At 54.5% G+C, this 15,780-nt stretch overlaps 3 protein-coding genes across 3 annotated transcripts; 1 reads left to right on the top strand and 2 right to left on the bottom strand.

Moving 5' to 3' along the window:
• Window positions 1–930: 930 nt before the first annotated feature.
• On the bottom strand, window positions 931–9,709 carry VOLCADRAFT_96935 (uncharacterized protein; the record flags this gene model as incomplete). The annotated part of the gene is made up of 11 exons (XM_002955923.1): window positions 931–1,659; window positions 2,182–2,327; window positions 4,128–5,254; window positions 5,997–6,088; window positions 6,671–6,861; window positions 7,373–7,478; window positions 7,828–8,145; window positions 8,394–8,449; window positions 8,822–9,014; window positions 9,268–9,520; window positions 9,588–9,709. The coding sequence occupies 11 exons, from the start codon at window positions 9,707–9,709 to the stop codon at window positions 931–933; spliced, it is 3,333 nt and encodes a 1,110-aa protein (XP_002955969.1).
• Window positions 9,710–11,079: 1,370 nt separating this feature from the next.
• On the bottom strand, window positions 11,080–11,555 carry VOLCADRAFT_96934 (uncharacterized protein; the record flags this gene model as incomplete). Its single annotated transcript, XM_002955922.1, has 2 exons — window positions 11,080–11,163; window positions 11,295–11,555. The coding sequence occupies 2 exons, from the start codon at window positions 11,553–11,555 to the stop codon at window positions 11,080–11,082; spliced, it is 345 nt and encodes a 114-aa protein (XP_002955968.1).
• Window positions 11,556–11,895: 340 nt separating this feature from the next.
• On the top strand, window positions 11,896–12,416 carry VOLCADRAFT_96933 (uncharacterized protein; the record flags this gene model as incomplete). The annotated part of the gene is made up of 2 exons (XM_002955977.1): window positions 11,896–12,156; window positions 12,282–12,416. 2 exons carry the CDS (start codon window positions 11,896–11,898, stop codon window positions 12,414–12,416), a joined length of 396 nt encoding a protein of 131 aa, XP_002956023.1.
• Window positions 12,417–15,780: the final 3,364 nt, after the last annotated feature.

The raw sequence follows: 15,780 nt of genomic DNA, 5'->3' as shown, positions 1-15,780 counted from the left end.
TTATGTAACGACTTTGGCCGCACCGTAACCACCGGCATAATGATAGCTATGACACTATGAGCACCTTAAGGGTGCGTAGTCGACGCGATAGGCGTCCTTACGATTCGCAACCGGTTGCAAACAACCTGTTAATCTTAAAATTTGCGATTTGTTCTGTATGATACAGCTTGCCGACAAACGAGAAGGATAATGCTGGGTCTTAGCCAACAGGATTTGGGTGCTTATGCAGGCAGACAGGCAGGTAAGGTAGGCGAGCAGGCAGGCACACAAGGGCTATTCCCAATTTGACCAGCTCCGCGGCAAGAGCTGCGCGCAACAACTAAAATCCCCATTAAAAAAGCAACCATTGGTATCGCGGACGCAGCAGACGACATAGCCATCCGCCAAGATGGCGAACAATTTTCTTATCAAATTCCATCTGCGGATGAATCTTTTTCCTGCGACACAGCGTGGCAGACGACTGTACCGTCTACACGGCAACGTCAGTTCGAAGGCCACGAAGCCCGTGCCAGCCAACCAATTGTGCATGGGCCGGGGGCGCAGCAATATGCTGCCTGCTGCTGCACTAGATCACCTACGTAAAGCGTCTGCACATTTCCGGTATAACCACATTAAAAGACCGTGGCAAACAAAGTTAATAAAGTTTCCCGCGGCTCAATGGAGGCACTCAGAAGTTCACGTAAGTACACACGCGCACGCACACACCCACCCACCCACCCAGCTACCCATGCGACCCCAAGGTCACCTTACCTGCCCATGCCTAACACTCAGCAGCCGTCCTAAACCCTCTGCAGCCTAATCTAACTGCCAACTATCGAGACGCTACCGTCGAGACGCGTACAGTTGCTCACAAGCCACTAATTCCCAGCCGCCCGCACAAAATCCGAAAGGCATATTGCAGCCTGCCCCATTCCTCAATCACTCCGTACGTTACCGTACTTGTGCGTCAACCGATTCTGTTGGCGCGACCAACAGCGGCGACGGTGGCTCCAGCCCGGGCTCCATGAAACGCCGCCACGCCCGGCGGTCTGGATTATGCTCACTCAAGAGCAGTCCAGTGAAACAACCGTGAACGGCCAGAGCGTACCGCTGATCATCCGTCGCAAACCGTGTGATATACCTGGAGTTGATCTCAGCCCCCACCACCCGTATCTGTAGCGTTCCCGGCCGCCCCGCGGGCACCGTCACGCGCTCCACCGTGTTGCGCCGGTCTGTCCTGCTGCCATTGGCCCCCCCCGCACTCCAGCCGCTGTTCCCATAAAACACCATGACGGCGTCACCGTCCGCGGCGGCGTCAGTGGCCCTTCCTGTGGAGCTTGTCGTACTGAGTACGACCTCTAAATCCAGGTTGTTGACTAGCGCGTAAAGCGCCAGAGATTCAGCCGGGGGATCTGGCCATGCGAGGGTCACCACGACAGTCCCGGAGCCTGTGGCGATGATGTAGTAGGCGTGGACGTCGCCTTCCTGTATCGGCACGTAGTCGATGAGCTGTAGCGACGGGTTGGCGCAGGACGAGGTGCTGCTAGCGCCGCTGCCGCCCTTGCTATTGCCCTTGCTACTGCTGCTGCTGCTGCTGGCGGAGGCGGAGGCGGAGGCTGAGGCTGCCGCTGCCTGGGGCCCTAGGGGCAAGGAGCTGCTAAGATCCGCCCGGCCAAAGCCCTGTGGGTGTGAGTAACGGGTTTGGGCATTAAATGTATTATTATACATATACATACAGATATGTATGTATACATACATACATCAACATACCTTTCCATGCTTGGGTGTATGGGCGTGTGTGCGTTACAGCTGGAGGTGTGGTAGTCTGGAAACACGGAGCGGCGGGAGCTCGGCGTGGGGGAGCACGTAGCAGGGCGTGGGGGAGCCCCAGGGCGGCAAGGAAGGGTTTGCGGTGAAGGTCGCGGTGTGTGCTAGTTGAGCAAAGCTCGCCGGGTCAGAACCAACCAGCGAGTTCCCCGTTCCACAAAAGTTTGAGAGTCCAGTCGCACTAAACCATCGAGCTTGCTAGCAAGCATGCCAGCAGGCCTACGATGACCTGCTAACATCATCCATCCATCCATCCATCCATCCAAGCAAAGAACTAGTTAGTTGGTCAGTCCGTTATCCAGCTATCGGAAATCATAACTAACCGCCGTACAAACTCGTACTCGTATTCATTTGTTATATATTTATTGTCCTGACCTGATATCCCGACGGTGCCGGTTCAAGTTGCGTTAGTGTACTCAGCGACATCCCCTGCTGCATGTCGTACGCTCCTCCTATTAGCACGGCCTTGAGCAGCATGCCACTGGGGATGAACGGCGCGGCACCTGGCGTGTCATTGCGGCCTGCGAGGCAGGGGGCCGTACGAGCGACAGTGAGAGGGGGGGTCAGGATATGAGTGAAGACTCCAGGACACGCGAGGGGAGCTACGAGGAGAAGACTTCGTTGGGGTCTCGTTCAAAAAGCGCCTGCGCCTTTTAGCCATGCAGCCTTAGGAAGGTGCGGAAGTTAGCGATTCCAACCATAGTACAGAGTCGGGAGATGTAAGGAACTTAAGTTCCCCCAGTCGTGCAAAGTTTGAAAAGATTGGCGCCCACTGACTTCGGAACATGCCCTCCCCCTCTGTCGTTGCCTCGCGGTGCGGCAGCCAGCAGTGACCTTTGTCGACTGCTGTTTTTTGGGCGGGGCCCCAGCGCGAAGCGCCCAGGGGGGCCCCGACCTGTAGGATTGCCCATGTCCGTGTGTGTGTGTGTGTGTGTGTGTGTGTGTGTGTGTGTGTGTGTGTGTGTAACGGACCAAACATAACATCTCGCCCGGCTGAAACGCGTTGTAGGTACTATACAGCATTCTCTATTGCAAGGTATCTCGCATGTAGCCAACAAAAATCGTATGAGCACAAACAAGTTTGGCTGCCTCAATTGACCGAGGCCAAAGTCACATCAACGCCTCTCGCGCTAAATTTCATCCCGAAAGGTACCGCGTATCTCATATTTGAATTCTTAGATGACGGCGTATGACAACTCGAACTCCCATGCCTTGAGTGTGTAACGGATCAAACATAACATTTCACCCGGCTGAAACGCGTTATCGGTACTATACAGCATTCTCTACTGCAAGGTATCTCGCATGTAGCTAACAAAGACCGTATGAGCACAAACAAGTTTAGCTGCCTCCATTCACCGACCTCAAAAGTCACATCAACGCCTCTCGCGCTAAATTTCATCCCGAAAGCTGCCGCGTATCTCATAATGGAATTCTGAGATGACGGCGTATGATAACTCGAACACCCAGCTTGTGTTACCATTTGCCGGCATGAGCAATCCGACATGCCACCAGCAGGCCAACAAATTTGCTTGCATTTCTATATGAAATACACAAGCTGCTTGTTTGTACATTTACTTTGGCCAATGCACGGGGCCTCCGAGACTTGCGGTGTGCCGCGATGAAGCTCGCGGCTGTGGGGCGGATTGCTGAGGCCGCTGGCGCTTCGGGGATAAACATCACAGACAGCACCGAACTTCACTCAGCTTGCGTTACCAATTTGCCCGCACGGGCATTCCGACTTGCGGTCTGCCGCACTGTCCATGCGGCATGCACCTGGGATGGATGCGATTCGCGTGGAGCCCGCAGGCGGTGCTGACGATTCCGCCGGTGCGAGCTTAGCTCCCACACCATCAATACTGCTGCAACAAAGCACATCTCCCACCGCAGTGACACTACCCATCAATTGTCACACGTGCCGTGCTAGCTACCGGCCTGTACGGATGCAGGGGGGGCCCGCCCTTTTTCCGGCTTCGAGGAAGCCGACACCCGACTTGTTTCGCTTCGCATTCGCATTCACAGTTCGCTTCTGCATGCTGCTCCTTGATGCCCAGTGGCACCACAATGAGCTATATACCCTACCCCTATCGTAACCCAAACCCTGGTGTGCACGTGTAGGATTGCCAAATTAGGCGCCTGGTGAATAAAAAAAGACATGAAAACGGAGTAAGGGTCTTCCCGTCGTGCCGGCCTTACCAACACCTCAAAGCTTGAAATGCAAGGAAGAGTCCGGTCAGGTGTGATCCGGGGGCCAACCTTCGGGAAGGTTCGTCTCATCGTGTTCTAAGAAACATCAGCTTCCGCTGGTCAATCTAAGGACCTACCGAAAGGATAAAACCCCGTCGTGAAGTACTGTCGCGCCAGCACAGCAGCACCCGCCACCAGTGGCGCCGACATGCTCGTACCGCTCATCACCCGCCGCGTCGTACAGTTGTCGCTAGCACCCCGAGACATCCCGTCAGTCCACGCCGACAGCACAGCCACGCCTGGCGCCACCAAGTCGGGCTTTATGCGTCCATCCACGGTAGGGCCGTACGCCGAGAACGACGGCACTTGGCTGTACGGCTGATCCGGATGCCATTCGGCACGTGCAAAGACGCGGGCGCCAGCGCCCAGCGCCATCAGCACCCTGAGCCCTACAGTCTGAGACAGGGGGGCTGTCGGAAGGGTTGTATTTGTGGGGTTAACCTGCAACAGACTTTGGACGGCGCCAGGCGTGTCGTTGATGATGGCGACGGCGGCTGCACCCGCGGCGGCCGCTGCCATGGCCTTGACATATACCATGCAGCCGCCGCGCAGCGCCAAGATCATCTTCGGCATGCCGCTACCGTAAATCGCCTGTGCCTGTGCTGCGTTGGCCAGCTTGCGACATGCGGCAGAGGGTGTGGCCGCGATGACCTCCATGACCATGCCCTCCAAGTCCTTTAATGTACGGAAGTCACCACCGCCGCCGCCGCCGCTCGTTTGGTGAGGCAGGTCAACCAGCAGGTCGAAGCTGAAGGCTGACGGAAGGGCAGCAGCGGAGGCTGGCGGCGCCGGCGATGCGGCGGGGAGCTTGCGCCGCCGTGGCGGCGGCGACGGCGGCCCCGAAGGCAGACCCAGTGCCTCCGCCTCCGCCTCCGCCGCCACCCCACGTCCTGTCGTATTCGACGGCACGGTGTCAAGGGCAGCGGTGGCGACGACGACGATCGGCTTCGTGTCCGGCGGGTCGGCAGTTCCTGTCCAGATCCGCAGCCGCAGAGTACCGCTGGCGGGGTCGGTAGCGGGCTCCCAGCTTAGAGTGGATCCCACCGATAGCGTATTCTTAGCGTTGGCGGGAGCCGACACGGTGCCGTTGGCGGGCCGCGGCTGTAGATTGCCGTCGTTTCCAGCTGCGGTCAACACCAGCAGTTGCGGATTGCGCCACGTGACGTCATCTAACTGCTCACATAGACTGTTGTACCAAAACGCCCTGTGTACGGCAAAAAAAGCAAGAAGGCGCCAAAGGGCGTATGTGCAGAGTTGTTAATAAGATGGGAATCTTGGGTGTATATCCTATCCTAAACAGGCCATGTTGGGGCACTTCCGTCCGCGGGTGTGGGAGATCTTGCTTTCCTGTCAAAGCAACAAAAGGCGTATCACGTGGCTGTGGCTGGACAGGAGGATGGATGAGAATTTTGAGATTGGTGACATGCGGCATGAAGCGACGCTGATGTCCATTCGTCCCTCAGCCGGTTACCGGGCGACCCGTGTTGCTGCCTTACGGGGGAGCGACCAACGTGCACGGCTTTGTTCTTACTGTGTTTCTAATTTTGCTCAGCCCCGCACATACAGAACATATATAAAATGTAATATACAATATACGAAAGACATAAAGTAAGACATATGTAAGATAAATAGATAGATAGATAGATAGATAGATAGAGCGAGAAGCTTTGCAGTGGGGTTTGGACGTTCTGCAGTACTGTAATCCTTTTCGTTACTCTGGCGGCGGCTGTTGCTCGACATTCGTTCGTTTCTTCCCACAGATAGCCCCTTCTGGCAGGTTTCTGACATGACCCACATGATGATCACAATACGCCGTACCCACTGCCCAATCCTCGCCAAAATTGGAAAGTGGGTTCCTTTCTAGCCCCCTCCCCCCGCACGCAGCAGAAATGCGGTCCTGTGAAGTGCTGTACGAATATCGTTCCTTCCCGGTGGTTCGTACTCACTGCTTGCTGCCCCAGGAGTCTGATTGTACGAACACGCCAACGTCCAACTGATACTGCAAGATCTCTTCGTACGACGGCAGTTTGTACGTTTTCTGTGCGTCCATAATGTCATAAAAGGCGAGCCGGGCTCCCGGGGCCATGCCCGTGGCCTGATCGATGATGTACGGCGGACCTCCGATGGCTTCGCCATTGGCCGGCGGCGGCGGCGGCGGCGGCGGCAGCGGAGGCGACGGAGGTGAGGGCTGTGGAGGCGCCGGTGGCGGTGGGGGTGATCGCGGCAGTGGCTTGGGGGCTGGGGAGGGAGGTGAAGGTGAAGGAGGTGGGGGTGAGGGTGACGGAAGGGGCGACTTGAGAATGCGCGGTGACCGCAATGTTGACGGGGGCTGCAAGAGTGGCGGGGGTTGGAGGAACGCGGGCATGGGACTTGGCGGGGGTTGTGGAGAGGGCGACACAGTTGACGGTAAGGGCGGTGGCGGCGGCGGTGGCGGCGGCGGCAGTGACAGCCGGCTGACGGACGGAGGGAGCGACCGGCGCCTCAGCGGTGGCGGCGGCGGCGGTGGGAAGGGCTGAGGCGATGGCGCCAGAGCCGGCGGGGGAAGTGGTGGTACTGATAGAGCCTGCGACGCCGACGCCGACGGCGACGGTGGCGGCCGCTTTTTGCGTTTCCTCCCTACCATTAAGGCAGCCGTCGCAGGTGGGCCAGGACTGGTCCGCGGCAACGGCAGCGGCGACGGCGGCGCCGCTGCCACGACACCCTCCCCGCCGCCGCCGCCGCCGCTAACATTTCTTCCCTGGATGGAGCCGTAGCAGGCGCCCACAGCGATACCCGAGACATGGGTCCCGTGACCATCAGCGTCGCCAAAGTCTGAGGTCGTTCGACGGTGTTGAGGTTGGGAAGCGGTGGCGGGCGCGGCGCGGCACGGCCGCAGGGTTCAGGTGTGAAGGAGGGAAACAAAATAGTTGGCGGATGGGAGGAGAGGAACGGGTACGGCGAAGGTATTCCGCAATTCCACATTACATACAGATGGAAGACCGTAAACAGCTGGATCGAGCAATGATCTAGAATAGTTGATGGTGGCACCTATAGCCGTATTATGAAGGGCTCTTGAAATGTCTGTCTGCGTTCGTTTATTAAACTTCCGTTTGTCCGTCTGCTTGTCATTTTGTTCGTCTATATGTCCGTCTGCGTCCGTTTTCGCGTAACCTAAATCCTAAAACCCGAAGTAACCTGACCTGCCCTAGTTGGGGCCAAGGCTCCGATCACCTCCACGTTCTGAAGGGAAGCGCTGTATACCCCCCCCCCACACACACACTTACAGCTCAACCACCGTCGTGGTGACAGACCGACGACCTGACAGACCGCGGCGCTACCCTACCTGAGTAGCAGTAGTAGCTGGCGACCTTTCGATGCGCATCGCTCCTAAAGACTCTGGCTCCCCGTCGTGTTGGGTCTTGTACAAGCATACCAGCCACGTTGGGCATCTGCAGTCCCAAGGCAGCGAGCGGTAAAAAGTTTTTTTTCAAATAAAATAATGCGACGAAGGACGTTTGTGCTGCGGTCCGCCGGGTCAAAAAATACGTCGAATAACCCCAAGTCAATCCTTGACCCAGACCTCTGTCTGCCTGAGGAGCCAAAGGCACTTGGGGCACCTAAACCGGACCTGACGCACCACCCTTGTAAAAAAGCAAAGCAAAATAAAGAAAAGCAAAGCATCCACCATCATGCTACGAGTCCGAAACCGGGATTTGGAATTATGAGCAGGCTCTTAAGCGGTTAGCAGTTCCACTCAATCATCAAGCACCCTGCTGCCACTTCTTTGCCGTGACATACCGAGGGGTCGAAAAAGTAGCAGCTGTCCATATCCACTCCGCTATCTGAGATGCCGAGCAGCTGAGAGCTGCCGTCCAGGCCGCGAGACCAGTACGGCAGGGCGGCTGCACCGGCGGGCTGCACCGCGGCCGCCGCAGCCGCCGCCACTGCTGCCATATCCCTGCCGCCAAGTTGCACGACCAGGTCCCCTGCGAGATCTCTCCGAGCTAGACGCGGCGTGGGTTCCAGCCAATGAACTTCTCGCTGGGATGATAGCCAGGCCAGCGCTGCGGGGAGGTCCGCTGCGCAAATGGCCGCTATGAGCCGCCGCCCACGGGGCTTGAGTGATGGCGTGCAGGCCGCGGTGGAGAGAGCGGTTGGTCGTTGCGTTAGCTCCTCCTCCTGATGCTGCTGCTGCCGCAGCTGCTGCTGCTGTTTAAGCTGCACAGTGGCTGTAGCTGTGAGATTTTGGATCAGAGGCCCCAGCCAGGCGGCCGCCAACGATTCTGCGGCGGCCGTGGCGGCGGCGGCGGTGGTGCCGTACGTGCTGAAGAGCTGCACGGTAACTATGTACTTTGTCACCCCACCTGCGCCGAAATGCGGGGCCGGTGAATGTACTGGCGAGCGGGGGAGCTGGAGGGGGCTGGAGGGAATGAGGACGTAAGGGAAGACCGTGGCAGGCAGGCTGCCACTTTACGCGCCACTTCATTCTAAAATGTGTCGATAATTGAGCGTGAATCTGGTGCAGAGCGTATTGCATTCTTGGCAGTGGCCGCAAATGGGCCGATAACACGGGCAGATCCACAAATTGCTTGCTTCGTGCGTTTCCATGTTTTCTTACTAATTTTTCAAACACACCTACATCATAATAATTGATTTTAATTTAATCATTATTTTCTTATTTCCAATTCTTATAGGGACGAGGACCGTCCGCAACCTTCTATTGAGAGCATCTTAGTTCCCCAAACTGCCCCCAACAGATGATGCGCCTGAAAAGGCAATGAAGGACGCTTACCCTCCTGGACACTGTCGAAGTTCGCTCCGCCGTCGGAGTCGCGCGCGCCATCCATGCCCAGCGCCTCAGCTGTCCCTGCACTTGTGCTTTCTGCTGTCTGGCTGGAGCTGTCGCCCCGCGCAGTGAACAGGGCCCCTCCAGGAACGACATACGACCATTCTGGCGCAACCTTGTGCTCTGGGAGGCAAGGCAACTGCGGATGAGGGCAAAAAATGATTTCCGTTTGTCCAGAGATTTAACTTGGAGCTCGAGAAACATGGTTCTCCATAGGTTGGGCTGTTTCACAGCAGGGGACGCATCGCGCGTTGCGAAGTCAGATCCATTTACTGACAACCCTGGACGTCTGTTAAGCACTAAGGTGCTATCCAGATTTACGATTCGAAATAGTTTTCATGAAGAGGGGAGTTTTATCGGTACGGTCAGTATGTGCGGAAGCATGAGCTTACAATGCTGATGGCGAGGCCTCTAGAGAGCGCTTCCGACAGGACAGCGGGCGTAGAGGAAACCAGCCAAGTGTTTTCCGGTATGAATCCATGGACAATGCCGCGGTTGCGGCGAAGGTGCTTGTACAGTGCCCCCCGCTGGGCCCCGACAGCGTATGACACGAAGAACGCCTGAGCCAAGCTCGGATCTGAACCTGACGATCCTGGGGGGCTGGCGGACGTGCTGTCTAACAAACCTCGAATGTTGGTTGCGGACCTGTGGCGATCATCGACTTTGCTCAGCTCAGTGAACAGTTTGTCATATAGACGAAGGGTTTCCGCACCTCGTTGGCTCGTCCAGCTTTAAAGTGCCCGTTTTGAGATAAATTGTAATGGATTCCTTAGCTAGGCAAATATTTGGAAACGCTAATGCGAGCGCAAGACATGCCAGCCGTAGCCAGTCCATATCACAACTCTCGTGAACGCGTAGCCATCCGTGTTAGCAAGTTTTATAGAATTCCGTTTTTAGCATCACTGAACTACTGGGTTAAGCTAATAATTTATTGGCTGCTGGTCTTGAGCTGCCACAGCTAATGCAGTTCTAATGATTTATCTATAGTTACATTCTAACTACACAGTGTCAATTATATGTCATATAAGGGGCCCCTGCATAATGAGTTTAAGATTTGTGCTCCGAAACCGCGAAACGCGCTACTGCTGCTAACATTGACATTGGCACATTTGGGACTTAAGATCATAGCGCGAAAGATTGACGTGGTTCTACTTGATTTTTACCCACAAATGAATTTTCAGGATCCGCTGGAAGGGAGGCTTCCAGGACTGTTCACGAACTACTAACTGCTGACCTGTCGACTCCTGTCACCGCAGTAGCCCTGAACAAAGGAGCTAAAGCTAATATAGTTCTGGGCAATCAAACTTGACATTGAGTGTTACAAAAGCATGATTGTCTTTGATGCCGTACTGTTTGGTACAAGCCCGGCCTCCCCAAATACAAATCTGGTGGGCTCGACCGTGTAGCGATGAAACACTTATTGCATTCCACTTATAGCAATCTACTTATAGCATTCCACTTATAGCATACTTACAGGGTATTTCCACTAGGCCGCACACTAACATTAAGTTCAAAAAATCTCACACCTGGCTCAGCAAATCATGCAAGCGATAAGAAACTAGTTAAATACAACTAGTTTCTTCTTATCGAATAGAAAGTAAAAGTTCTTTAAAAAAATCGCGTAAAGGGGCTCTGTACGCGAAAAGCAGTAGGGCCCAGTGGAAACGCCTCGGACACTAACAGCCGCACACTAACTTTTGGACATTATCTTTAATGTGGACTTAGTGTGCGGCTAGTGGACAGGTGTTTCCACTAAGCGCCCCGGAACCATACGACAGGTTCATATTAAGGCGCCAAACCATTGTAATACTAAGAGTAAGGTGCACTACGTTTCTCTCTTTTACCTACAATGGACAACAACTTGCTTATTCAAATTGCGAGCGGTTTGGCCGCGGCTCTGTTGGCCCTCCTAGCCATCACCGGGCCAGCTGGGCCAGGCAACGACGCTTCTTTGAATCCTCTGGCTGCTTGCCTTAACCTGTTGGAGCAGTTAGTTAGTGCTGTCCATGATAATCCACATAGTTTCCGTATGTACCACTCGCCATGGTATGTCCAGCCCCGGCCTACAGATTTGTACAACCACTTCATGGTCTCAGAATGGCCCGAGGATGTCTACCCTCTTCACCACCCGCTTCAGGGTGCCTATTTCAGTTGAGAAGCAGGTACGAATAAACACCTAAACCGCCAACTCCGGCTGGGCTCTCTCAGCCAACGGCGGAGGTGAAAACGGGACTGATACGGGGCCGATGAGTTGTCGTGTTGGTCATGTCGTTACCAAAGGCGCTCTCCTGATGACAGGCGGAACAGGAGGGCGCGGGAAAATAGGGTGAGACATCGGTGGTAATAAGAAACGAGCCAGGAATGAAAGTGGTGCAAATAATGACAAGGACATCCGCAAGGAAAAAAAGATGGTTCTCACCTTGTGGTGCAGTTGTGTGCCGAGGTAGTTGTGAGACGCCATGGCCGTGGCGTCCATGCCCAGATGCGTTGCCGGGACAAATAAACGCTGTCCCTGGGATTGACAACCGAGATATACGCCTCCATCGAAAGCCAGCGGCCGCTGCTGAGTATTTGCCGCTTGGTGCCAGTTCATGTCCGGAGACATTGCAACCGGGAGACCTGCGAAGCCCCGCATGTTTGCTGTATAGGCCTGCTGCACAGTGTTTAACTGGTGGCTCATGGCTGAAATTGTGAGGAAATCGAGCGGTCCTGCTCGGAATTCCACTGGTCGACGGGCTATTTGCGGCTGTGGATAAAGGAAAATAGAAAAGTCAATGTAGGGCCTTGAGGAAGGAAAATGGCTGACTATGAATTTTCCATGTGTCCACTAAGTCCGCATTAGTGGCACACATAACTTTCAAACTGGACATTAACTTCCAGCGGGAAAATTCATAGTCAGCCATTTTCCTTCCTCAAGGCCCTACGTTGACTTTTCTATTTTCCTTTATCCACAGCCGTAAATAGCCCGTTGACCAGTGGAATTCCGAGCGGGACCGCTCGATTTGCACACATTTTCAGCTATGAGCCGCCAGCTAAACACTGTGCAGCAGGCGTATACCGCAAACATGCGGTGCTTCGCAGGTCTCCCGGTTGCAATGTCTCCAGACATGAACTGGCACCAAGCGGCAAATACTCAGCAGCGGCCGCTGGCTTTTGACGGCGGCGTATTTCTTGGCAGTCAATCCCAGGGACAGCATTTATTTGTCCCGGCAACGCATCTGGGCATGGACGCCACGGCCATGGCGTCTCACAACTACCTCGGCACACAACTGCACCACAAGGTGAGAACCATCTTTTTTTCCTTGCGGATGTCATTATTTGCACCACTTTCATTCCTGGCTCGTTTCTTATTACCACCGATGTCTCACCCTATTTTCCCGCGCCCTCCTGTTCCGCCTGTCATCAGGAGAGCGCCTTTGGTAACGACATGACCAACATGACAACTCATCGGCCCCGTATCGGTTCCGTTTTCGCCTTCGTTGGCCGAGAGAGCCCAGCCGGAGTTGGCGGTTTAGGTGTTTATTCGTACCTGCTCAACTGAAATAGGCACCCTGAAGCGGGTGGTCTAACGTTCGAGACCGGGCCGTAGTTCGTCACACAGCACCGAGAAACACTCACTGTCCATGTGAAAGTTGCACCGAAAGACATCCTCGGGCCATTCTGAGACCATGAAGTGGTTGTACAAATCTGTAGGCCGGGGCTGGACATACCATGGCGAGTGGTACATACGGAAACTATGTGGATTATCATGGACAGCACTAACTAACTGCTCCAACAGGTTAAGGCAAGCAGCCAGAGGGTTCAAAGAAGCGTCGTTGCCTGGCCCAGCTGGCCCGGTGATGGCTAGGAGGGCCAACAGAGCCGCGGCCAAACCGCTCGCAATCTGAATAAGCAAGTTGTTGTCCATTGCAGGTAAAAGAGAGAAACGTAGTGCACCTTACTCTTAATATTACAATGGTTTGGCGCCTTAATATGAACCTGTCGGGGCGCTTAGTGGAAACACCTGTCCACTAGCCGCACACTAAGTCCACATTAAAGATAATGTCCAAAAGTTAGTGTGCGGCTAGTGGAAATACCCTGTTAACGCTATTTGTATGCCAGGAGAGAGGTGGACGGGCACTCCAGTAATGGTCTTGGCCCCCTTCATTCATCGGCTTTTCGAAGACATCCGTAGTATGGAGGACTGCCCTAGTCAGTTTGAATTGTCTTGATTGATGCCGATTCACAAATAAGGCGATTTGTACGATATCAAGGCGCCGGGTGGAGCCCTCGTGAAGTGTTATGCTCGTGTTTTGGAGTGCCGGTTGAGCAATTTGGTTCAGGCTGCCAAGGGTGGTCTACTTTCATACCAATCGAGCTCTGCGTGCTTTAACCTTTTAAAGGTAGGTATGTAGCGCGCCAAAAAAAACACTGTGCAGTTTGAAGAGATGCCGTGGGTTGGCAGAGCTGGGTATTTATGGCCTCATTACGTGCTGGATGCCCCATTCGAATCCTGCACTGATGAATGAGCTATTCAGTGCGTGACAGCGAGCCACTCATGCCCTGATAATCAAGTTGCGTAGGAAGGAATTGTTTCTGCCTAAGATAGCGCTCAAGTATTTTTGAAGTGCAGATTCGATCCATTCTGTCGTATGGAGTCCAGGTGTGGGGACCGCACTTCATTCTCCAGTTCGTTGAATGACCAGCCGACGCGCATGGGCGATCCTGCGACTTCGAAAGGTCTCTAGGGAATCGCATGGTCAAGCTGCAACGCACGTTTCTGAAAGGGTTAGGGTAAAGTTCCCCTTTAGGGGAAGAACTATAGGGGGGGATGGAAGGATTGAGGAAATGGCGTACACACGACACAAAGTCAGAAGTGGCATGTTGATGTTGTTGATGTTGTTACAGGGTGGTTAAGCTTCACCAGTGGCCTCCTTCCCGAGGCAATTCCCTGCTCTCCCCTGCTAGAGGGGCACCCTAAGCCATTCACCCCATCCGACTTCAGAGTGTACTCTTTGAGTTTGGCAACTCACCACCAGCATCCAACCAAATCTAGCGGATCAACGGCGCGTCAACTTAGTTCCTGGTCAGCTCGCGAGTTGACTTTATCACGTCCTACATCGTCCACAAGATGGGGGGCCACCTCCCATTTCTTCACCTCTCAAACACCCCGAGAGGTCGGCAGGCGGATTTGAACCCGGACGCGCCGGGACGCGACGGGAGCAGAAGCCAGGCCTTAACTTCTGCCAGCCGCCTGCGGGTCACGGAAGTCACATAGCCGCAACATCAGGGCAACTGGTGATTTTCCACAGCAGTTTACCAAAACGGTGGTATCCCCTATTTTGAAGAAGGGTGACCCGTTGGTGGCAGGAAATTATCGGGGCATTGCAGTTGGAGGAGCACTTGCGAAATGCTATGCGTCAGTGATCCTTAACCGCCTGGTACGTGCTGGGGAAATACTGGACCTGCGGCACCCATGCCAAGCGGGTTTCAGGCGGGGTTTTGGCACTGCTCACCACCTCTTTGTCAAGCAACACCTGGTCAGGCGGCATCGGATCGCGGGACAACCGCCGTTGATAATAGTACAGATTGACTTTGAGAAGGCCTTTGATAGGGTGCCTCGCGAGCACATGTGGCTTCGGTTGCAGGAGAGGGGGATTAGCGGCCCCATGCTAGGTGCTCTGAGAAAAGCGTACGAGAAGGTGTCCATGGTGATGAAGGTAAATGAGAAAGTGGGGGGAGAGTTTGAGTCTAAGCAAGGAGTGAAGCAAGGGTGTCCTTTATCTACTGAGTTGTTTGGACTTTTCATCGAGACACTAGCCGATCTGATTGATACTCATGACCTTGTAGAAGCTGGTGCACGTAAGTGTGACGCACCCCTTGTGGACAGCAAGCGCGTCTCCATACTGTTGTATGCAGACGATGTTAGTCTGCTAGCGACGTCAGTAGAGCGAATGTCTGAGTTGCTACATCTTGTGGACTTGTTTTGTGAAGCTTTTGGGATGCGACCAAATGTCTCAAAGTGTGAAAGGCTTGTTTTTGCATGTGACGGCACCCAGCAGTCGGAACTTAGCGGGAGATGTCAACAGTTACGGCTATCAGGCCAGGTAGTACCTGCCAAAGATAGCGCTCGCTATCTGGGCTTGGTATATGAGCCAGAACGGCCTTTTAGTGCGTGCCGTCAGCAGTTGTGTGATACAGGTCGGTCCGCTATGTTTTCCTTAAGCGCAAAGCTGGACAAAATGAAGCTGTTTGCCCCCGATGTGCGAATGCGGTGTTTTGCAACCCAAGTCCGAGCAATTCTGTTGTATGGCTGCCAGGCGTGGGGCCCTTTTGCGCTGGCAGAGGTCGTGGACAGGGCGGGAAGGCGGCGGGATAAAGCAAACCTTGCGGAGGGCATGTTCGAAGCCTGTTTGAAGGATAGTGCAGTCCAGCTGCAGATTTTATTCATGAGGCAGGTAGTGGGGACGGCACGGCCATCCCACAGGCTGTTGTACGCGGAGCTGGCTGAACTCCCCTTACAATATTACATGGTGAAGCAGATCCTCCGTTTCTGGAACCGCCTTCAAAAGCAAGTGGGATCCATTGCTCATGCAGTTTTACGGCAGGAGATAACCGATGCCCTGACCAACCCGGAATGGGAGGGTTGGGGAATCTCAATGTTACGACTGTTTTCCTTCTTGGAGTGCAACATTTGGAGCGGAATACCGCAAGAAGTCGTGGGGGTAAAGGAGCGTGTTGACTGGTTGTTGAGTAGACCTCTACCAGAAGGAGCGATAATAACGGCACTAAGAGAGCGTTTGATGAGCGGCTGGGACCATACGCGTCTGACTGTCTTGCCAGAGGAGTACCCATCAGATGGGAAGCAACCGGGAGTGCAAATGGCGAAGTATAAGCACTGGATGGGGCTGCCCTTTTCGGGAGCC

The sequence above is a fragment of the Volvox carteri genome, assembly GCF_000143455.1.
Source record: "Volvox carteri f. nagariensis unplaced genomic scaffold VOLCAscaffold_56, whole genome shotgun sequence".
NCBI lineage: Eukaryota > Viridiplantae > Chlorophyta > Chlorophyceae > Chlamydomonadales > Volvocaceae > Volvox > Volvox carteri.
This window is presented reverse-complemented; position numbering and strand designations above follow the sequence as displayed.